Source organism: Alexandromys fortis, unplaced genomic scaffold (assembly GCF_014885135.2).
Source record: "Alexandromys fortis isolate MF-2015 unplaced genomic scaffold, M_Fortis_MF-2015_v1.1 scaffold_82, whole genome shotgun sequence".
Taxonomy (NCBI): domain Eukaryota; kingdom Metazoa; phylum Chordata; class Mammalia; order Rodentia; family Cricetidae; genus Alexandromys; species Alexandromys fortis.
Window position 1 is genome coordinate 6,950,329 of NW_026067963.1, and position 24,452 is coordinate 6,974,780.

Sequence of the window (24,452 nt, forward strand, 5' to 3'; positions counted from 1 at the left end):
AATGCTAACAGGGTTTCTCTGTAGCTTTGGAGCCTGTCCTAGAACTAGCTCTTGTAGACCAGGCTGGCCTCGAACTCACAGAGATCTGCCTGCCTCTGCCTCCCGAATGCTGGGATTAAAGGCGTGTGCCACCACTACCCATCCAGTAATTCTAGCTCGAAAGAGAGAGAGAGAGAGAGAGAGAGAGAGAGAGAGAGAGAGAGAGAGAGAACCTAGTTCTAATCCTCTAAAACCTTTACTTTCCAAATGAATCAACTATTATACTATTGTATCATGTGCCTCATTTTTCCAAGAAGTGGCTAAGACAGTTCTAAAACAACGAGGCCAGTATGGCGGCTCTGGTCTACAGTTTCAGCACTTCGAAAGGCAGGACAACTGCCACAAATGCATTTGAAGACAGCCCAGAGTAAGACCCTTTCTCAAAAATAAAAACAAAATTACAAAAAATAAATAAATAACCACATGAAATCTAAGAGCATAAAATATAATGGCTTGGTAGCTAACAACTGGTAGCATCAACACAGCATAAAATAAAAACTATAGATTGGATTTAATTTTAGAAAAGACATGATTTATTTATATTTTCAGATTGAAAATTGCAATATTTTTAAAAAAAAACAAATAATGATTAACTGATTTGTTTTCAAAGACACCTCAATACCATAAAAGATAACAAATACAATGTTATCATAACAAATTTTGTTTGTTTGTTTTCAAGACAGGGTTTCTCTGTGTAGCCATGGCTGTCCTGAAATTCACTCTGTAGACCAGGCTGGCCTCAAACTCACAGAGATCCGCCTGCCTCTGCCTCCCAAGTGCCTGAATTAAATGCATGGGCCACCACCACCTGGCTCATGACAACTTTTTAAATCCTAACTTTAGGCTAAGAATGTAGCTCAGAAGTGGAGCAATTGCCTACCACACACAAGTTCCTATGTTTGATGCCTTATACTATTTTTTAAAAAGAGAAAATAAACTTTAACAAATTTCAAACCCAATAATAAGGCTATCTCAAAGAAATATTCTATCATGCTATTGAACATCCCATCAACCAACCTTATAGACACAAACACACACACACACACACCCCGACACACACATAAAACATACAAAACACATAAAAACATACAAAAGTGAAAAGAAAACACTCTTCTTCCTGTCTATAGAGGGGGTTCTATAGGTGAGTTATGTTTTTTTGTGGAAATACAACTACCCTGAGAAGAAGGACAAACTCCGTAGTCTATATGATTTGGCTCCTAACAACTTTAATAACCTCATCCAATGTGATTTCTGGTCCTAATGGCCTTTTTAGAAGACCAATCTCAGTCAGGCATAGTAATATGACTATAATCCCAGCAACTGGGATCAGGAGCTCAAGGCCAGCTTCAGCATCATAGTAAGCTATGAGACCCTGTCTCAAAGAAAGAAAAATATTCATCAATCTTCCTCCATCTTTACATCTCAGCATAAACATTACTTCCTCCAAGAAGTCCCTTAATTTTCCAACAGAAATCATTGTCAGAATTCTGGGGGGCTCAGTGGTTAAGAGCACTGTCTGCTCTTCCAGAGGTCCTGAGTTCAATTCCCAGCAACCACATGGTGGCTCCAAACCATCTGTAAAGAGATCTGGTGCCCTCCTCTGGCGTGTGGAGGCAGAAAGTTGTATACATAATAAATAAATCTTTAAAAAAAAAAAAAAAAGAAAAAGAATTCTGTATGAACTGGTTAACTTTTGGTCACTTGCAGAAGCAGAGACCCATGCTGTTCTGCTTACCACTACATTTTCCAGGAGAGTGTCTGGTCCATCAGAGGACTCAACAAAAGTTTTTGAACAAATGAGTTGAATTCCACAGTCCACAAGAATATTTCAATGAGACGTTGAAGTCCCTGGAAGAACCGAGTTAGCAAGGTCACATAGGCTCCTTTTGTGGCAACATAACAAACATGTTATTATGAAAAAAAACCTTTCAGTTTGTGTCATGGAAGCCTCACCTTAATTCAAGAGTTTAAGTATAGTGCACTCCTAAGACAAAAGTATGTAGGGCTAGCAGAATGACTTAGTGAGGAAAGACACATGCTGCCAAGGCTGACCACCCAAATCCCCAGAAAACACATAGTGGGAAGAAAGAGTCTACTGCCAGCAGTTGTCATGCATGTGTACACACAACACATAAATAAAGTAGGGGGAAATTAAATATTCTTAAAGTATCTCATTCCCAGAATCCTCCACTAAACCAGAAAACTTCAAATAAATTCCAGTTTAGCTGAACTATCTTTAACAACATCAAATCATAAACTATATACAATACAGTATAGCTCTACACAACAGTCTTGCAGAACAAACTCTGAGCAATATTTTCTCAGCAACAACAGGGATCTACACAATGGAAAACTTACAGATAGCTCCCCCAAGTTCAGCCACATCCCAACTTGAGGCTATTGTGTTTTAAAGTTTTATCTTAACTTGCTTTTGATTAATTAAAGTGTCTTTAAGCTTTTTTAAAACAGTCTGCACGTTATTTCTTTTCTTTTTTAAGTCTTTACAATTTCATTTATGTACATAATAAATAAATTGATCATTTCCATCCCATTACCTTGTTTTGCTGTCCTCCCTCTCACACTGAAACTTTATTTCTGGGCTGTAAATGAGTTGAATTCCACAGTCCACAAGAATATTTGAGGTAGTTAAAAAGCACGCTGTGTGGGCCAGGTGTGGTGGTGCACACCTTTGAGCACAGCACTTGGGAAGAAAATCTCTGAGTAGAGACTAGAATGGTCTACACCAGGATGGCTGGGCTAGAGATGCTGTCTCACACAAACAAGAAACTCTGTTGTGAAAGCTTGAGTTCAGACCCCAAGAACACACATAACACCTGATACAGGAACTTCAATCAGTAATCTAAAGCTCACATTTGAGACGGGAGGTGGAACCAAGTTCTTCAGAAGTTCACCGATCAGGTAGCCTGATATATACAGTGGTGAACAAGAGATTCTGACACAAGATGAAAAGCAAGGACCAATGTTATCTTCTGACCTCCACACTAATACACAGCAAGCACACACCTGCACTCAGGTGTGTCGTATGTAGATACAAACAAAGAAAAAAAAAGTTTAAAGACTCATTTGTTTCTTCCCAACAAGCCCCATTCCTACTCTGAGGTCTTTTGTGTGTGGGTGTGAACCATTCACAGCTTAATTTTGGTTACTTGCATGAACATGGGTGGGGCATTATTTACTGGAACACAGGCAACTTTATCAGTGGCCTCACCACTGAAGAAAATGCTACCCCTCTCCAAGCAACCATTAAATAACAGCCCATAATCCATGGAGGAGGGGTGGGGCCCCGCATGTGCCCCTCCCCCACATATAATGGAATGTTGGCAGGCCCAATCTTGTGCAGCTCTTCTGCAGATAACATCTGGCTGTTTTGTCCAGAAGACACCATTACATATTATTTCTAAATGATGTGTAGTCACCATTACAAACAGCAGTGCTTTTGTATGGCTTTGTTAGCATGTGTTTTTAAAGCCTCTGAGAACACGATGATGCCAGGACAGCTCAGTAATAGAGCTCCAGCACAGGTTGCTTGTGTAAGACACTGGGTTCCATAACCACAAAAAAAGCACAGTGATAGAGTTATTGATAACCCAAGATTAGTCCCCATCTTAGTTTGCTTTCTGTTGCTGTGATGAACACCATGAACAGCAACAGGTGGAGGAAAGGGTTTACTTGGCTTACAGGTTCCAGTCCATCAGAGGGAAGTCAAGGCAGCAACCAAAGGCTGGAACTAGGAGGTAGGAACTGAAGCAGAGACCAAGGAGGAACATGCTGGTTCGCTCTTCAAGATTTGCTCAACCTGCTTTCTAATACAACCCAGGACCACCTGTCCAGATGTGGAACTGCCCACCACGGACTGACCCTCACACATCAATCATTAATCAAGAAAACGTGCCACAGGCTTGCTTACAGGCCAATCTGATGGAGGCATTTTCTCAATCTAGGTTCCCTCTTCTCAGATGACTCTAGCTTGTAACAGGTTGACAGAACTAAGCTTCCCGAAGCTGGAAGGTGAGCACTAAAAACCATAGGACACAATAGTCTGGCATGGCAGTACATGTCTGCCATCCCAGCACTGAGACAGAAAGTCTATGAGTACCAGGCCACATTGGGATACATAGCAAAACCCTGTCTCAAGAAACAAACAAAACAAAGAGCTAAAGAGACAGCATCAGGAAAAGCACTTGCCAGCCTAATAAGCTGAGTTCAATCCAGTGCGACGGTGGAGGGAGAGAAGCAGTTCCACAAAACTGACCTCTGATCTCCATATACATTGTGTAACACAAACCACACGTGCGCACGCACACACATACACACACACTAACAAAAATTATAATTAACTGAAAAGAACATGAGCAAACTCTTAGCTAAATTTATTCTAATTTTCATGTTGGCAGGATATATCAAGGTAAACAAATAAGATTTATTTTCTTTTATTTACACGTACTGTGGTTTCCTGCAGAGGCCAGAAAAAGGACATCAAATCCCCTAGAGCTGGAGTTACAGGTGGTTGTGAGCCATTCAATGTGGGTGCTGGAAACCAAACTTGGATCCTCTCCAAGAACAGCAAGTGCACTTAACCCCTGAGCCATCTCTCCAGTCCTTTATTTTTTTTTTTTTTTTTGCATTTTTGAAGAGTCTTATGTAGTCTAGGATGAACCAGAATTCACTGTGTAGGAAAAGATGGCCCTGGTTTCCTGATCCTTCTGTCTCAACCTCCCAAGTGCTAGGATTACTTAAAAGAATGTGCCACTGTGCCCTAGAATTTAAAAAAAAAATTACTTTTTTTTAAAGCACTAACTAGCCCAGGAGGCCTCAGTCCTACACAAAGAAAAGCAGCTAAGCTAAGCAAATTTGGGAATGGGAGAAGTGGTCTTCCTCAAGGAAGAGCTGGGTTTGTCCACTGCCAAATGGTTGGCCCTGAACACACACGTACAAAATAGCATTATATGGACTAGGCAGGTTACATTTAGGAATATACATGTGTATCTATATACATATACGCATGCAATAATAAGTAGTTAAAAAAAAAAGCCCATGAATTTGAAAGATAGCAGGGAGAGGTATATGGGAGGATTTGAAGAGAAGAAAGGGAAGGAAGAAATATAATCTCATTTAAAAAAAATACCAAAAACAAACAAACAAACCACTAGCTAGTTCTATCAATTGTAGATGAGGATGAAGGGGCAAAGTATGCAGATGGGTGGATGGGTGGATGGATGGATGGATGGATGGATGGATGGACTGAAGATAGCATGAAAGAGAAAACGAAACTCCCTTCCAAAGTCCCGTTTCCAATTCATTTTGACTTTTGTTCACAAATCAGGGATAAGTATCAGTCTTTTTGATGCATGCTTACGAAACATTAATAGGATGAGTCAAATGCTTAAAAGCAGTCTCTCTACCCTCACAACACTCTTCTTTTATGTTCTTACTATTCTTAATTTCAAACCACTCTGTCAAAAAGTTGCAAGACATGCAACAGCTATGATTCATACCCAGCGACAGACAACCTCTCAAAAGCCTGAACCACCCGTGTCATTGTCCTGCTCCTAGGATCTACCCAGGTCCTTGTCCTGCCCCTAGGATCTACCCAGAGACAGACAACCTCTCAGGAACCTGGACCCACCCCGTGTCATTGTCCTGCCTCCAAGATCTAGAGAGAAGTATCCCAACAACATGCCAGGCATGTCTCCTGGGGCAAGAGCCTAATTACAAAGATTGTATTTCCTTACTTAACAGGCAATACCTTCCTAGAAAAATACCAAATCTCAATCTTTTCCATGTTCTTTTTAAGATTTTATGCTTTGCTTGAATAGTATTCCAGGTACAAGTAACCCTGGATTAAATAAAATCTACATCACTGTGAACTATGTCTTTCATGATGCCCACACAATGAATGAACTTTTGCCAGATCTCTTCCCATGACCCTGAAGATCCAGACAAGACCCTGATCCATCAGGCTGACTCCCAGAAAGATCAAGAGGAAAAACGCTCATTAAGCAACTGTTACACACTGGAGACTTTACCACTCTTACTCCTCACAGCCTACTTTACAAAAATTGAATTTTAGTTCAGAAAACTGAGATTACCACGTAGACTTAACCCAATCCTTTTCCTCCAATATACTCTCCCCCCAAAGGGAGAAAGGTGACTGGCAGAGCAAACCCTTCTAGTGTGCCAGCCTTCCTCCCTCTTGTGCATGCCTTCTTGGAAACAGCAAGTCACCCAGGCTTCCTACCTGGCCTTCTTCCAACTCCCAGATTCTTGACCGACCTGGGCCACTCCCGTTACCCCAAGGTGTTACTGCTGGCCAGCCCCTCCTCTCTCCTGCTCTGCTCCTCCTGCTCACTGTAATCTCCTTTCAAGGTGCTTGCAGTCAGTAAACCATCCCAACACAGCACAAGGGACATCCCAGGTCAGCCTCGGGGCTCACCTGGCTTCATTTGTTAATGGCTATAATAGAGAAGACATTGGATCCTAAGAAGCCTTGCCTCCCAACCTTCCCCCTCCCTTTCTCCCCTCCCCTCTTTCTCTAGCTTACTGACCTTGTTTACCAGCAAACACACTTTTCTCTTAAATGAGACCCCAAGAGTATACAGGCAGGCAGATAGCAGAAGCAGCAAATTGTATCTTCTTTACTATTTCTTTATTAGAAAGAACAATCTGCATTTACTTTCTCAACTTTTGGATCCACAGTTGGCCCAAGGAGCAAAATTACCCATTCCTAAGCACATTCAACTATATTGCTATTCATTCAGCTTAATTTTTCTAATGATACAAAAATCTCTAAGTGATACACACCTTTAATTCCAGCATTCAGGAGGCAGAGGCAGAAAGAGCTCTGTGAGTTCTAGGTCAGCCTGATCTATACAGCAAGTTCCAGACCAGTCAGTGCTACATAAAAAAAAAAAAAAAAAAAAAATCCAAGTGCCAGGCAGTGGTGGTGTTGGGAGACAGAGGCAGGCGGATCTTTGTGAGTTTGAGGCCAGCCTGATCTACAGTGGGTTCCACAGGGACAGACTCCACAAGAACACAGAAAAACCGTCTCAAAAAAACAAAAAAATTAAAAGTTAAAAAAAAAAAAACTCCAAGCAAGCACAGAATAGTCGTTCAGTGCTTTCTACCTTAAAACGCCTTCTAGAAAATTAAAATAATAATTAAAAACACCTTTTATAATTCTGCTTGGCGTTAAAAGGAATAAAATTTAGGAAAGACAAACAACAGAGGAAACCTCTAGTCATGAGATCGCCCTGTACAGAGATGGATTATATGACAAACTTTCCTCCCTGGCAAAATGCACACACGCACAGAGAGCAGGAGCAGCTCCTAGCCTTTGGAGAACTACTCTGAAAATCTGGAAAAAAAAGCTCTAAACTTTGCCAAGACAAAAATACTGGAATTTTGAGAGGATCAAGGACCTTCTCCAACACCAGTAAGAAGTCCTTCCCAATTAAGAGCCACCTGAGACATGTGATACTGCCTTATACTGAAAAAATTCTTAATCAGGCTTTGTTTTAACCACAAAAAGTTCAATAAGACAATTTTTAAAATGTTTTCTCATTGGACTCCTCCTGACTTCCTGTCTCAAAGCAAAATACTACAAAACTACTGTGGCTTAAAACCCAAAGCAAAGATTCTGTCTAAAATAAAGCTATGCCCCTGCCAAATGGGTTCTGGTAGATGGGTCAGAGACAGGAGGTGCAAAGCATAAGTGTTGGTAAACACCCAGGTGTGTTATTCTGCAAGCATCCCCTTCCTAAAGGTCTATGCTTGTGTACTTATTTGTCTATAGATTTGCCTGACAGCCCAAATACAAAGAAAATTCTCAAGTTATATTTACTGATTAAAGTAAGTAATTACCAAGGTAAGTTAAGCTTAAGAGCCTGCCCCAGAGGACAACTACTAAAATTCATTTACCCAATGACAATTTTGCCTTCTAACTGTCCACTAACGACCCACTCCAGGTGCTTATCCAAAACAAGAAGTCTGTCTGAAGCTGCATGCATACCAATGTGGAGATTATTCCATAAGAATCAGTTCTCCGTTCTGCTCTTAATCCTAATTCTCACAGCTCTGCATGCTCCATTTGTCCTTCCTTCAATGGAAATAATTCATGCAATATATTAAAGGAATAAATGTCAACTGAAAAACATGCATAAACATTTCCCATTGTGCAGTTTTTCTGATAATTACAACCATTAACTTTCTGAATTCCTACAGTGCGTCCAGCACTGAACCAAATACATTTAATCTGACTTTATCAAGTAGGTTCTAACACTCCCCTAATTCCAAAGAGGAAAAGACAAGGTAGAAGCGTCAAATACCAGCAAGGAGTAGGCCCGGAATTCAATCCAAGTGCACGGCACCCATGTCTACATTCTCACTGAGGAAGGCCTCCTACTCACCCAAAAGCTCACAACTTATATTTTTCAATGAAGACTTTCACTACCTGCTTAGGTATACTGTAACATGCAAATAAGATCCCATCGTTCTGAAGGAGAAAAATCAGCTATAGAACACTGAAACAAAATCTTAATTAGAAGGGATATTTTTGCAAACCAAAGAACCATCCTAGCTCTTTTCTTAAAATAATATGAAAATTATACTGATCTGTTAGAAGTACTACAAAGTTAATAACTAGTATGAACTGAAAATGTAAATTGTATGGAGGTTCATCATAACGCTCAGATCTGCTGTTCCCCTGAAGCCATATAAAGGAAGTCTGGCAATCTGATCAGCCCAGGGTGGAGCCAAAGACCGCAGAGAAGCCCTTCTTTGTACCTTCACCTGCACTTCAGCAGCACAAAGCCATGAACCAGTAAAAGCGCTCTAAGCCTGACATGCTGGAGATACTGTCCTCATCTAGCCAGAAGATACTGCTGCTCTTTCTACCTGAAACATCCAGGTCACATAGCAGTCATGCTCAGAGATGTCAGTGAGCACTCACGTTTGAGCCTTTACAACTAAAAAAGGGTCTCCCAGACACAGTGGCGCACACCTTTAACCCTGTCTCACAAAACAAACCAACAGGATAGTAATAATAAATAATGATAATAATAATAAAAACAGGTTTCAAAGCTGGAGAGATGGCTCAGCAGTTAAGAGCTCTTCTAGAGGACTCAGGTTCAGTTCCCAGCACCCACATGGCAGCTCACAGCCATCTCCAACTCCAGTTCCAGAGGATGGAACCTCCTCCTCTGACTTCCACAGGCACCAAACACATGGTGCACATACATACATGTAGGCAAAACACTTATACACATAAAGCAAAATAAATCTTTTTTAAAATTTTAAATGGTTTCAGCCAGGAGATGATGGCACACGCCTTTAATCCCAGCACTCAGGAGGCAGAGGCAGGCTGATCTCTGTGAGTTCAAGGCCAGTCTACAGAGGACCAGAACCAGGACCAGCTAGGGCTGTTACACAGAGAAACTTTGTTTCAAAAAACCAAAAAGAAAAAAGGAAAAAAAAACCTTAAAAGACTTCATCAAATAGGTTCATAAAGTGGTACCAAGAACAAAATAAATTTTGTATTAAATCTTAGTTTTATTAAAACTAGCTTAGTTTTCTTACTTCACTACTTAGGAAGAAAAAGCAAGCATCAATCTTACTATTATTGGGTAACAATGTTCACATCACTAAGAAATATGTACTGAATGCCAACTATGTATAAGTCTCTAACAGCCACTGACAGGACAGAAACAAGGTTTCTACACCAAAAAATTATTTTAACCATGAAAGAAGACAGACAACAAATCAACCAAGAACAATTTTCAGAAATTTATAAGAAATAATAGGAAAGTGGAAATGGTGGCTCACAGCAGCAACCCCAACACTCAGGATAAGGTCACAAGTTCAAGGTCAGCCAGAGCTCTGTGAGACAGTCAAGAACCACACAATCCCCCAGCACTTGAGAGGTGTCGATTAGGAATTCAAGGCCATCTGCAGCTACCTGGGAAGTTTGAAGCCAGCCTGAGCTACAGGAGAACCTATCTCCACAGAAATGGGGTGGGGAGGGAGGTGACAAAAGGGCAGCAGACACTTAAAAGAGGACCCATCTGAGGGAAGCTTGAAGAAGGATAAGCAGTCAAGGAAGAAAGTTCTCCATGATTGAGTCGGCTCAATCACTGGGCACTGCAGTATTTAGATAGCCTGTCTTGGTTACATCCTAGGAAGACCCATGCAATAATTCTTTTTTATAGCTTCAAATGTTTTACACATAAACATGCACATCAACTAACACATTACCCACACTAACTCTCAACACTTCATTCTAAGTCAAGGCATTTGTCTAATGAGAGGAAGCAAGAACTGAAGCACTGAGTCTCTGAGAATCTGGTAAAAGCAACAAATTCTTTCTTTCAAAACAAAGGTCTGCCCAAGGGACCTCTACCTTTGTGATTCTAGGGAGTTCTTGAAACTGCACAGTGAACAGGTCCCAACTAGATGGAAACCCATGAACCTCCTCCAGGAAAGAACTGAGACTGAATATCCATAACCTAACACTCTAAAACTCAAACCACTACAAAATCCACAAATTTGAGGGCACAAACATGATGTCACAAATGGAAAATTCCACCTGACCTTATTCAACATTCGAGTTGCAGTCAAAACATATGTGCTCTCTAAGTATTATCTAAGATTATTCATGTGCGATGTTTATAAGTCATTAATGAAACAACAGGGATTCATGCTTAGACACAGGTCTCAGCTCCAAGACATTTCACATACAGATGACCCTTGAAGAACCCAGACTTAAGCACTTTACATGTGAAATGTTTTTATGGTATGGGGAGAAAATTTGTAACATTTTAAAAATAGGCAAACAAAATTCATAGCCCAGAAATACCAAGACCTAAGGGAAAATGTCATGAGCACATTAAATGCATAATACAGCATTATCTATTTTATCACTTATTACCATAAAATATACATAAACCCTATAAAAAGTCAACATTTATCAAAATTTAGAAAGAGAAACACAGATTGTACATAATGCCACTCACAACTAGAGAAATGTAAGGGCACATAAAAAATAAAATATTTAAATCAGACGTAGTAGTGCATGCCCATAATCCCAATACTGAAGAAGCTGAAAGGGATTGATCACAAGTTCAAGACCAGCCAGAATAAAAAAAAAAAAAAAAAGTTGGAATAGTACGACCCAGTAACTTAAGGAGAGAGAGAAAAGAAAGCCCATTATTAAATCCTAACTACATAAAATTAGCCCCAGTCCATACTGCATTACTATAATTTCATACCCACTTCCTACTGTGCCTGCTGAGGACTCCAGAGCTGACGGTATCTGCTTAAAGCTATGTAGCACCTCCAGTGAGTAGTCTATCTCTCTGGTTAATTACAGCAGGTAGTTAGCTATGGTCTCCTATGCTTCTTGTGTCTTTTTTACAGTATATAACCCATACAACACATAAAAATGTGATACTCAACTCTTTATGGTTAACAGCAGGCTAGCAGTATAACTCTGGAGAAATGAAAGTGTTCCATCAGAAACAAGGGTAGACCTGAGAGTCCTGAACAACCTTACCACAGCCACTTCTCAGAGCCAGCCATTGACATCACTGTGAGCAACAGGACCAAAACCTAGCAGCCACCAGCCCCAGGCCTCAGCAATGCTCACCAGGAGCATGACACCACGGACAGCGGCACAAGGAGCACCTGCTGTCAGGGTCAAAAAGGTTTCAGGACTTAAAAAAACATTTTAAGGATATGTAGCATTCATCAACAGAATAAAGGTAAGGTTTCCTTTGGAGCTTTTGATACATGTATACCAGGCTTCAGTCTACAAGAATAACTCCAGAAAATAGCAGGGACGTACGAAAGAGAGAGTTTCATGTCACTGAGGGAGAATAGGGTATCCATGCTGCCAACCTTACAGGCCCTCGAACACTTGCAACATAAGCCACTAAAGAATCTATCCATGCACACACAGAGTTCCACCTACTAGAGTGGTGAACAAAGAGTGAGCAAAGAGTGAGGAAGTCTCCAAAGGCCAAGTCCCTGCCAAGAGAGGAGAATCTCACCTTACCATGGCAGAGACACCCTCCATGGCTCTCTAGCACGGGATCCCAGCCCTCCTGTGTAAGGAGAATTGATGGAGGACACTGACAATCAGGGTGCAGGAAAACAAGATAGCTCAGACAGTCAGAATATGTACAGGAGCTACGGTCTACAATCCTGCAGGGCCTTCTATGCCAAAGACATCCTGGAGAAGGTAGCAGTGAAAAAGATAAGGAAAATCAAGATGAAACCCCCAAGTCAGCAGCTGCTCAACAACCATACATCACTGCTATAGGTCAATGATCTTGAACCCTGTAAAGATTTGTCTGTTGTATTAGTTTAATAAAATGCTGATTGGCCAGTAGTCAGGCAGGGAGAAGTATAGGCAGGGCAACCAGGCAGAAAATAGAGGTAGAGCAACAAGAACAGGAGAATTCTGGGAAGAAGAAAGATTCAGTGTGCAGTTGTCTGCAGAGGTTCAGATTCAGTCTGCAGTTGTCACAAAGGAAGCCAGAGGAATCAAGATGAGAACACCTCACTGATAAAAGATACCAAGCCATGTGGCTAACATAGACAAGGATATTGGGCTAATTTAAGATGTAAGAATTAATTAATAAGAAGCCTGAGCTAATAAGCCGGTTTATGATTAATGTAGGCTTCTGTGTGCTTCTTTGGGGCTGAACAGATGTGGGACCAGGCGAGACAAAAATTTCTGTTAACACATCACAACTTCCAATTACCAATGAAGACACTCTGATAACCTTAAACTACCAATGGCAAACAGACAACACACCAACTGAGAATATGCCCACCTGGGAGGCTGAGAAGGGCAAGGCTGAATAAATGTTGGATCACCACCTCTACCATCTGGTCATCCAGCAAGAAAAACAAACATGAAATTCCAGTAAGAAGAAATGAACAAAAGCACAGAGGTTAATGTATCAGTGCTTGCGTTGTGGAGATTGATCAGACAAGAACTATCTGCACTAACTAGAGTGAAAAGGTTTTAGTTATTTTCATCTAAACAAGTCTCTTTTCAGTAGTAACTTTTCTGAAGTCTGGTTTTTCCTCAAAGCACTTTCAAAGGTCTCACATTGTCTCCTATCTGACCAAGTTGAGATCTTAAGTTTTGGGGGGTTTGGTTGGTTATTTTTTTTTTAATTTATATGTATGAGTGTTTCACTTGCATGTATATATGTGAACCATGTGCATTTCTAGTGCCCAGAGAGGTTAGAAGAAGGTTCTAAGTACCCTAGAATGTCTCCTATTCAAGTTCTTGCAGTTTAGCTTGCTTTTTAAGCCAGAGTTTCTCTGTGTAGACCAGGCTGGCCTGAAACTCTCTCTGTAGACTAGTCTGGCCTCAAGCTCAGAGATCTGCCTGCCTCTGCTTCCAAAGCACTAGGATTAAAGATGTGTGACACCATGTCTAGCTAAGAAAGTTTACAACTAGATTTTTCTAAAACTAAACTTCAAATGTTTTTTACTCCAATTTTTCAGCTGCAAGGGAAGCAGGAGGCACTACTTCTAATCTCTGCTTTCTTCAGGGGATAATTAGATACAAACATTCCAAAATCCAAAATCTAAAGCATAGACTATTTAGCCTGTGCTTATCAGACACCACAAAAATGTATGACCCAAACTAGCACTCTACTTTTAAGCTCCAAGTTCTGAACGCTTATTTTTTTCCACTTCTCTGTATGATAAGTCTCTATGCCACAAAGTAAATAATTAGGATATATTAAAAAAAAAATGCTCCCAGGGCTGGAGAGACAGTGGTTAAGAGTGCTTTTTGCTCTTGCAGAGGACCTGAATTCATGTCCCAGTACTCACACTGAGTAGCTCCTGTCTCAAACTCCAGCTCCAGGGAGTCTAACACCCTCTTCCAGCCTCTGACACTTGTGCACATACACTCACAGACACACGCACATGCATATAACTAAAAATAAATCTAAAAAAATTAGAAGAGTAAAATACTCTTACCTAAAAGCAAATAAACTGTTACCATCTTTAACACTTGAAAATACAGTTTGGCACTTGATTTTAAGCAAAGTCTTTATCATTTCTTCCCTGAAAGAAAAATACTACTATGCTCCCTCCAGTGATTATAAATATTCCTTTAGCTCAAAGCAGAATTCAGTTATTTTTTTATATACCACAAATGTAAATACCTAAAGAATACATGCAATTGATGACACAAACATCAATGATCCTCAATTTGTTTTATATCAGATATCTGTTTAGGAACCTGAAGGTATTACAAAATTCTTTCAGTTAAAAACAGATAAGAGGGAGACAAGACGGCTGAGCAGGTAAAGGTGCTTGCTGTCAAGCCTGATGACCTATGCAACCCTGTGGGGGAAGAAGAGAACCAACCCCCACAAACTGTCCTGACCTGCACACATACTCCATGGTACACACATGCTCATACACATATAAAACATATGCATGAGCACATAAAACAAAATCTTTAAAAAAAAAAAAAAAAAGACTTGCTCTTAATAATATGGCAAGATGCCAGTAATAGGAGAAAAGTCCAAAGACATCCAATATATTGAAAACATTCACAAACTGAATTTTTTGGCTTGAAAGAGGTTTAAAATTGCAAAACTGCTGGGCGGTGGTGGCACACACCTTTAATCCCAGCACTTGGGAGGCAGGCGGATCTCTGTGAGTTAGAGGCCAGCCTGGTCTACAAGAGCTAGCTCCAGGACAGGCTCCAAAGCTACAGAGAAACTCACGAAAAAAAAATGCAAAACTAAGCTCATTTCAGCATTTTGAGAAACTCAATTTCAAGTTTTTGCAAAGAAAACATCTTAGGACTGGCATATTGCTCACACACTGTCTTCTTAAATTCCAACTCAGATAACAGTGGCCCTCACTAACATGGCACGGCCCGGAGCTGTGCCATCCTCACATTATACGCCAGGAGAGAAGGCTTATAAGGAACTCCTTGTGCAAGATAACATGACTGGTGGACAAGCCAACACTTGCGGGCCAGCACAGCTTCTCCTGCACAGGACTGTGTACAATGTACAAGTACAATGGAAACACTAAAATATCAGATGCAAACCCTATGAAAAACTGTTCTTTTCACAAATATATCTGAACAAACCTGCAATTATACTCCACATCCTACTCTACACTCCACAAGGTAGATGTAGAAGATAAAAGAATCCAGTTATTACAAAGGCACAAAACTAGATCTTGATGGTAATTCTGAAGTTCTTACAAACTGTTACTCTAAACATAAAAATCGAAGCTTCATTTTGGGACTGAAGTCTAAGTGGTTTTAGGGGCTAGAGAGATGGCTCATTGAGTAAGTCACTTGCAGGATAACAGCATCCACATAAAAGTCAGGCAAGCATGTGGCCCATACCAGCTCCCAGGAAGCAGACTGGGATCCCTGAAAAAAGCTAGACAGTCAAATCAGGGAGCTCTGGACTCAAGATATAAAGAAGAGAGTCATCTAACCTACACACACTCCCAGACACACAAACACACACAGAGAGACACTTGTAGGTACTCATGCACAGAAATAAAGTGTTTTTAGGGGCTGGAGAGATTGTTCAGCACTTAAGGGAATGGCTCTTCCAAAGGACCAGAGTTCTATTCTCCGCACCCACATGGTAGCTCACAACTATCTATAACTCCAGTCCAAGAGGATCCAACGCCTTCTTCCGGCTTCTATGGGCACTGCACACACATGGTCCACAGACAACACTGCAGGCCAAAACACCCGCACACATACATACATACATACATACATACATACATAAATACATAAATAAATGGAAGCTGGGAGACAGACAGCTCAGTGACACAGAACTTGCCCGGCACACATAAGGCCCTGGGTTCTCTCCCAGTACCACAAAATTTAAGAGGCATTTTCATTAGGAAGAATTTTACCACAAAGAGACAAAGAATTCTTTTGGTTGAATAGTGCCTCCAGTCACTATCGTTCTTGAATGTCTGAAGTATCTACAAAATAATCTAAAAAACAACTATGGAGACAGAAATAATGACACCTCCTTCATTATAATCCCATCTTCAAAGAGGTAGAGTTTTTCAAAACTCTTTCACTCAACTCTAAACTTGTACAATCGTCTAAGAGGAAGAAATAAGGAAATAAAGGCGTGAAAAGGACAGGGTGAGGGGCAAGAACCACAAAGCAGGTGCTACCTCTGCTCCCTATTTGACTAAGCGCTGAGTTCGCCAACCCGGATAACTGTCAAGGGCTCTCTGAACTGGGGCAGGTCCAAAGAGCATCCACAGCAACCGCGCTGTGGGGAGGCTTCAGTGCTTCTCTAGTTTCTTTGAAGCAAGGTCTCACTGTGAAGGCCAGGCTACCCTTAACCGCACAGTGCTGCTGTCACAGCCATGTGCTACCAGTGGTGTCCTTCAAATCTTGACTTTAATATAGATAAGCAGATAAACATAAACACACACAGAGAGATAAATACATAAGCACTGAACTTCTACGGGGGGGTTCCTTATCAGTAAGATGGGTCCTTATGGTTCCAAAAACACTTTTGATAACAAAATAGAGAAAATTCAAAAATGTGTATGTGTAAAGGTCAGCATACCATTTTCATAGAGAGAGCTGAGGAAAAGGTGGGCCACTGCATATGTGCACAGGACCACTTACGACTGTTGCTTTGTACAAAAAAATAACACCAAGGACACAACTATAACAAAAGACGCAAAGCAGAAACTTTCTCTTCATTTTCTGTTACAATTTTCCAAGTAGTCAGACCTCCCACATGGTACACACTCGAATATTCATTCAGGCAAAACACTAACACATATGATCAAAAATACATCTTAAAAACAAAAAAGAATATTAACAAAATCTGATCACAGTGCATATTGTATTCACACAAGCCTGAGTTAGTCAGGGAAATGCTATAGAAAATTAAGTCCATATTGATTCTTTAGCATTTATGTACAGTTAGTTCATTTGGGTTTATTCTGGGTTTTCCTAAAATAAAGCCATAAAAAAATCCTAGAAAGGAAATTCTTCCTGTATGTTCTTTCTATTCTGTAAATTACTTCCCACAAACTGGTAAGAACATAAGGCAAAAAAAAATCAGGCGATCTGCTATGAGTAGAGCAGGCGTCAGTTCAGCACCTCACAGTCCCTGCAAAGCCCAAGAACACACACTCCTCAATTCTGCACTTCCTCTACTCTCGCTGCTCTTTCCCAGAGACACAGAGGCCTACACGGGAAACCCTTGCTAGACCCTGACCCCACATCGTGTTAACAGGACTCACGTTAACAGCTAAAATGACTTAAGAAATAAGGAACAGTATTGCTGCATGCACATATACACTGAAATACTGCTCAGCCTGAGAAAAGAGCAAAACACTGGAAGATGCTACAACGTGCATGAACTAACATCATGCTAAGTGAAATAAATCACGCACAAAAGGGCAAATACTGACCCTCACAGAGGCACAGAGAGGAACAGAAGTTGTGAGGGGCTGACAGGGGAAAACAGTACAGAGAACATGAAAAAGTGGTAGGTGGATGGTTGTGATACACACACAATGGAAATGTATTTCCTGCCACCGAACTGAAACTTTAAAAATGGTTAATGAGGTTGGCCTGGTAGTGCACACTTTTAATCCCAAGGGTGATTAATGGAACACCTATGTCTATTTTAATTGGGCGTGCTCAAAAAGGGAGGGAGCAAGAATAAAATAAAACACGTGTCAGTATTTTTCTCATGCAGGCCTCTGCCTCTTACATGCAAATGCGAACCGGGCAGTGGTGGTGACACCTTTAATCTGGTGGGGGCGGGGATAGAGGGAGGCAGATCTTTGTGAGTTTGAGGCCAACCTGGTCTACAAGAGCTAGTTCCAGGACAGACTCCAAAGCTACAGAGAAACCCTGCCTAGAAAACGATAGATAGATAGATAGATAGATAGATAGATAGATAGATAGATAGATAGATAGATAGATAAAATTTTAAGTGAATGTTATTACCTATAATTTCTACTTCCTGGATCTTTAAAATTCAATATTTACTACCTCTTTTAATGGGGTCTACTTTCCACCAAGACAGTGTAATTAACAGATGTCAATAAGTAAATCAAGAATTTAAAAACATAGATGGGACCAATGAGACAGTTGAGCAGATAACGGTGCTTGATGCCAGATGGAACCACTTGAGTTCAATCCCTAAAACCCACATGGTAGAGAGAACCAACTCCCACAAACTGTCCTGTGACCTCCACGTGTGCATAATATGCAAGCACACACACACACACACACACAATGTTGGGAGGAAAAAAAACAGCAGACATTTCTGCCATTTCGTTTTCCAGCGTATCAACTGGAGAAATTCACCTACAACATGATAAGTCTCTTTGGATGAGCCCTTTAAAAAGGAAAAGCAGGTAGCCTTAATCCCATCCCAGGAACTGTGGGTCTGAAACCCGTTAACCCTCCAAGCTACACGCCTGAGGTTAGCAGATAGGAATCGCTCTGCAGACACTGACCAAGCAGGAGAGTGTGGAGCTGTCACCTGCTCAGGGGCCTTACCTTTCAGCAGCGGCAGAGGTGTGAGCTCAATGGGCTTGCCTTGAGATCTAAACTGTGAGGAGCTCTGCGACCTCTTCTGTCTGGCTTTTCTGACGGACTTCCGAGAAAATCCGTCTACTTTATCCACTGATGGAGGAGTAGTTGGTGCTGAGGACATATCCCTACTGAAGAGAGAGAACTGACGTGAACATGGTCCCAAGGTCAGAGTATTCGTGTTGTACATGTTCTAAAATTCCCATATACAATATTCATGAAAATGAGAATATGTACCAAAAAAAATCAATTAAGAAAAGTCTTGTCAAGGAGAAAAATATAAAAAGTAGCATGACTGCCATTAAACAAAATCAGAGCTCTAACGCATCACTGCTCCATTCTAGTCATTAAGAAGACATTAGCCGGACTCCAAGTGTCTGTATTGTCTGCACAGCTCTTCCCATCTTGGGATTCCTGAAGTAATTCCTGAAGCTATTTGGAAGCTGGAAAAACGTCCACTGAAACATTTTCCCAACATATTTAATATTATGAATGGGCTAAAACCCTTTCTGCATTTCAAGAATCTACACAAATGAAGCGAAGTATGTAGCCAGTAATCCCAACACCCAAAGAGATTAAGGCAGGAAGGATTATGAGTTCAAGACCAGCCTAGGCTACACATAGCAAGTTTGAGGCCAACCTGGGACACACAGAGTGAGAGGAAATTTTCTCTTCAAAAAAAAAAAGAAAGAAAGAGAGAGAGAAAGAAAGAGAGAAAGAAAGAAAGAAAGAAAAAGAAAAGAAAAAAGAAAGAAAAGGAAAAGAGAAAAAAACTCTGACAGTATCTGACAGCAAGATGGAATGCAGTTACTGACACTGCCTAAACAGGACTTTCAGTACAGTGTGCTGTGATTGCTATTATGAGCTACCACACCGCAAACGAGGACAGACTACTTGAAAGAGAACACACAAGAGGCGTAATTAAAATTATTTCAAAGAAGTTTTTTAAATGAATCCATCTTAAGTTATTCAAGTTTAATAAACAAAACTATGATAAAACCTAGCACCAAGTTGAACTGAAAATATAACTTCGCAGCCCTCCAAGATGAAGCTGAGCTTAAGTTCAAATATTGTTCAGTTCCATCAAACCGAAGGAACTCCCAGAACAGCTTTCTGCAATCTTTTCTAATCTTCTGAAAGTATTCAAAAGGATAGATGCTAAAAGTCCCAAGCATTAAGCTCAGCCTCATCCACCAAACTAAACAGATGTCATCATCCAGGTGGCACTGAGGCTCCATGAAAGATTAATGGCAGACGGGATAGGCAGACCGCATACACTCAAGTGCTAAAATGCAATCACTCAACTGTCACACCAACACCTAAGACAAGTGCCTTTCTAACTTCCCAAAGAGTAAGATCATTGTCTCCCCAATTTGTAAGGCCAAATAGTCATGTGGATTACCTGGATCCAATAAAAACAACATAAACCTGGGGGGAGGGGTGCAATATTAAGGTTTCGTTTGGAATTTTGAAGACTTCTTGGCTTTTTTCATTAGAAAGTTATTTTGCTTTGTTATCTATTTTGCTATCTAATTTGACCTTAAATGTAACGTGACAGGTAAAAAAAAAAAAAGGAACTGTAAATTATAAATACTGCCGAAAAATGTCAGATTACTTTCAAATATAATGATCACCATCAGCAAGAAGTCCCACATCACACTGCTACAGTTGTAAATTTAGGGGCGTGTATAGCGATCTCGCATGTGATTATTTAGATTTCATTCTAATCCCAGGAACACAGGATTTCTGCAAACCTCGTTCCTCCATCATCCATCCTGTCTCTCTCTTCCCTTATCTTTAACGATGGTAGCTTTCTTTTTAATCGTTTGCCTCTTATGCACGCAGCTCGGAATAAATGTCAAGGATCTCCACAACTCCAAAGCATTGCAGAACTGATGATAAGGGGGGGGGGGGGGGGGGGGGGGGGGGGGGGGGGGGGGGGGAGGAAACAGGTTTCACCTGGGCCACTGCGCCCTTAGCTTTAGCAATCTCCAAACAGCAGGCACAGCAGGCACAGCAGGCAACCGGGGCTTTTCCAAGGGAAAGGAAGGGATCAGGGAAGTGGCCTGTTTGTCTGTAGGTATGTTCACGTAAACCCCAAGCCCTGGAGAAGCTGCGCGGCCACAGAATCTTCCTCGCTGCTCCCCCCGCCCCCGCCAGTGGATAAAGGGAGGGGGGCAAGAAAACGCCTCAGAAGCGGCAGGGAAAGGAGCCGGGAAGGCAGAGTGGAAGAGAGGTGGTGGCCTCCGAAGCCTCTGCAGGTAGATCAGACAAGTGGGCCGGGCGCTTGCTCCCGCGCACCCCACCCCGCCGCACCCCTCGGCCGGCCGGGCCTGGCCTTCCCGAACCCGCCGCTCCGCAGGCTCCCCGAGAGGCAAGCCACGGGACCGGGAGCTGAAGTTACCTTGAAGCTCCTGGGGAAGAATCGAAGATGATCTGTGGCTGCACCGGGAGGGCGGCAGGCTAGGGGCCGCGGCGGGGGCGGGCGGGGGCCCGGGACGCACAGGGGGAGGTCCGGGCAGCGGCGGAGAGCCCCGGGCTACGGCAGTCCGGGGCGACGTCCCTCCGGTTCCGCGGTGGCGGCGGTGCTTCTAGGCCTCTCGACTGGCCCCAAACCTCAGCGTTCCGGCAGTGGCAGCGGCGGCCTCACGAGCCTCCCCCGCGAGCCCGTCCCATCAAATCGGCACCGACCCGGTTGCGGCTCGGCCGGCGGCTCTTCGTTCACATTCCCGGCGGGCGGCGCCTCTGCTCGTTGCACCGGACCCGGCGGCGGCGGCGGCGGCGACGCGCGGAGGGGGAGGAGGGAGGAAGCCTGGATCTGCGGCGGCAGCGAGCGCAGGAGTCGGGAGGAGGAAGCTGGAGCCGCCGGAGCCGCCGCTGCCAGAGCCGCCGTTCGCTACCCGCTAAGGGTCCCCGTCAGTGCCCCTTTCTCTCTCCTATTGTCAATATCACCGGGCGGCTGAGTCCATGGCACACGCGCAACCGAACCTCCTGGCTGGCAGAGCCCGCCTCCGACGCCCGCCCACTGGAGACTTCAAACGGGAAGCGAGACCTCATTGGTCCGCGAGCGCCTTCACTCCCCGGCCAGCATGTTCGGCTGAGATCTGATCGGGGATTGGTGGCGCGGGGAGGGGCGGAGAAACAGGAGGGGTGTGAAGAGACGAGGCCCTCGATTGGGCGAGGCGCCGGGGACCCGGATGCAGCCGCGAGCTCGGACGGCTCAGCGGCCGCTTCCGCCAGGGCGTCTGAACTGGGCAACTGCGGCGTCTGCTGGGCCTGAGAGGAGCGCCACGGGCGCGTCCCGAAGCTGGAGCTTCCGCACGGCGGGACCCTGTGGACGGCGAGCGTCTTCACTGGGGGTTCCTAGGGCCCCAGTGCGGCAGCCCCGGTGCCTCACGGTTCAGCCCGCAGAGCCCCACTCGGCACGGACCCCGCGCTCCCCTGTGCCACTCGTGTCGTCGCGGAGCTGGAAGCCGGCCGAAAACACCCCAGTGGCCTGCGCTCATTCGGGGGGAGGCCTGGCCACGGGTCGGTCTCTCACCTGGTCGCTTAGCCACCCCACCCCACCCCCCAAAAAAAATCCGTTCTGATTATCAGCTCCTTGATTCGCCTGCCGTTCTCGGTAGAGGCCAGCGCTCCGGTAGCTTCTGCGGATGGGAGCGCTGTCACCAGACTGCAGCCTCTCATTCAGATTACCCGCATTTGCTGTTTCTGGGCTCCGAAATACCCAGCCCCCAACTTGACAGATTTTAATTGATAGTTTGAGCCTTGAGTTTTTAGAGATGACTTACCTCTATCTAGAACGAGTACTAAAATCCTTTTTCCATATGTGGTTTTGCATCGTTGGTGAACCCTAGGCCAAATGGTACATTTCCAGAAGATATTCTTAGATTGTCAGTCAATTTGAATGTAAGCTGCATACATTTGTTATGGGGGGGAGGGGGGAAAAGCCTTAATAACTAACTACAAGCATCAAACTACCAGTTGCTCAAAATTTGGAAAACTGGAAAGGGACATACAGAAGAATTAATAATTCTCATAATCCATCAACCGGAGCTAACCCCTATCGTTCTGTTATAATTTTAGTATTTTTATTATTTCGTATATATTATTACACATACGTATATTCCCTTTCAAACTAGACTGCTTCATCCTGTAGACTAGTTTTCCCTCTCAGTATTACGTCGCATGTTCTGGACAGTTAGGGACTACACACACACACAGAGAGAGAGAGAGAGAGAGAGAGAGAGAGAGAGAGAGAGAGAGCTCTCTATCACATGCACAAATGATAACAATGCATTTACATTTCTTGTTTATGTCATTTGTTGCAAACTTCTATCCACTTGGGTAGAAAAGTAATTCTGTACTATGAAAAAGAATGTTACTGCCCCTAGCTGAAATGGGAAATACAGAAAGATGACTTAAATGAAAGCAGGCTCCCCCTACTGACTTCAGACAATTAGCAGCTGACTGGCTGCATGTCTGGTTTGTTTTGCTTTTTGTTTTTTGGTGGGTTTTTTTTGTTTGTTTTATTTTGTTTTTCTCTAACAGAGTTCATTACCCTAGGCTTCATACGTACATAGAACTCCTGAATTCCTGTCTAGCTCCTGCCTTCAAGTAACTTCTATTCCCATACCTTGGTCTTTAGAAATGTTTAATATCCTAGCCAAGCAGAGCCTGTTTCCTCAATGTCTGATTGGTAAATGCGAAATTAAAACGAAGGAAGATTTTGAAGCCAACTCAATTTCCCTTGGCAACAGTTGAACCGTTCAAAAGTAGTGCACGTTTGAAATGCTCACAGCTGTTGCTTAGAACATTTCACATTTTGTAGAGTGAGGATTGTGCTTGCAAATTATGGGTGTCTATAAAGACAATCCATTTCAAAGTCATTTCATTTTCTGTAAAATAGCTGAGCAACTGAAATGAGCAGGTCTTTTTAATGTGGAAGCATCCTTGCTTACATGAGGTTTGTTCTCTGGACCAATAATTTCATAAAGAGATCCCAGGGGAAGTGGGTGTACTCCGAGGATAGTGCAAGGCAATCCACTTGCAATGCAGAAGGAAGAAATAATGAGGGCATCTTATGTTTAAATTTAAAAGGCATTAAGCTCAATATTTTATATACAGAATGAATGGCCCCGCACTCCGTGGAATGGACCATTGGCCTGGAGCAACATCGATGCCCTCAGGGAAAAGCAGGGAGTGCCCGTCACCAGAGGAAAGCAGAAAGGGTCTCTTCTACCTGTTGTGCCGTCCTGTGCTTGCTGGATTCGATTAGTGTATTATCTAGGTTTAATTAAACTAAACCCACAAAGCAGACAACCTTACAAGAGTCCCACTGTCAGCAGCAGTGAACTATATATCCTATGTACAAGTGTTATGACTGAGTCATAAGATAATGAAGCTAATGTGCCTGTATTATGAACAAATACATATATTTAGAATATGTCCTCCCAAAAAATGTGCTGATGCGAGTGCATGAACAAAGGAAATTTGATACTGCTATTCTAGGCATATGAGAAGAAAAGCTTTACAGCCATGGGGAGGCCATTATCACGTGACACAATTCAGTTCATTTTTACCAGATGAAAGCATTCACTATGCAGATCCCAAAGCTGAGCTTATCAAGAGGGTGTTGGCAGCTTGACCACGTGATTGGAAGACACAGTATCAAGTTGTAGCTACCTAGTGAACTACAGGAGTGCTAAGACAAGCTGCAGCATCATGGGATTGATTACCTATTAGGCATCCTCTTCAGAGATAAACTAACTGAATTTGCGGGGGGGGGGGGGGGGGG

General features: G+C 42.7%; 1 protein-coding gene across 3 annotated transcripts in view; it reads right to left on the minus strand.

Moving 5' to 3' along the window:
- Ppp2r5e (protein phosphatase 2 regulatory subunit B'epsilon) overlaps positions 1-21,667 on the minus strand; it is a 136,519-nt gene extending 114,852 nt beyond the window's left edge. Inside the window, exons 1-2 of one of the 3 annotated variants that reach the window (XM_050153606.1) lie at positions 21,060-21,667; positions 18,623-18,783 (exon numbers count right to left, since the gene is read on the minus strand). In XM_050153606.1, the coding sequence (XP_050009563.1) occupies positions 18,623-18,779 (157 nt within the window). In that variant the 5' untranslated portion in view covers positions 18,780-18,783; positions 21,060-21,667. Of the gene's footprint in view, positions 1-1,774; positions 1,867-18,622; positions 18,787-21,059 lie in introns of those variants that run through there. The other 2 variants (XM_050153605.1, XM_050153607.1) reach the window with 2 other exon arrangements.
- Positions 21,668-24,452: the final 2,785 nt, after the last annotated feature.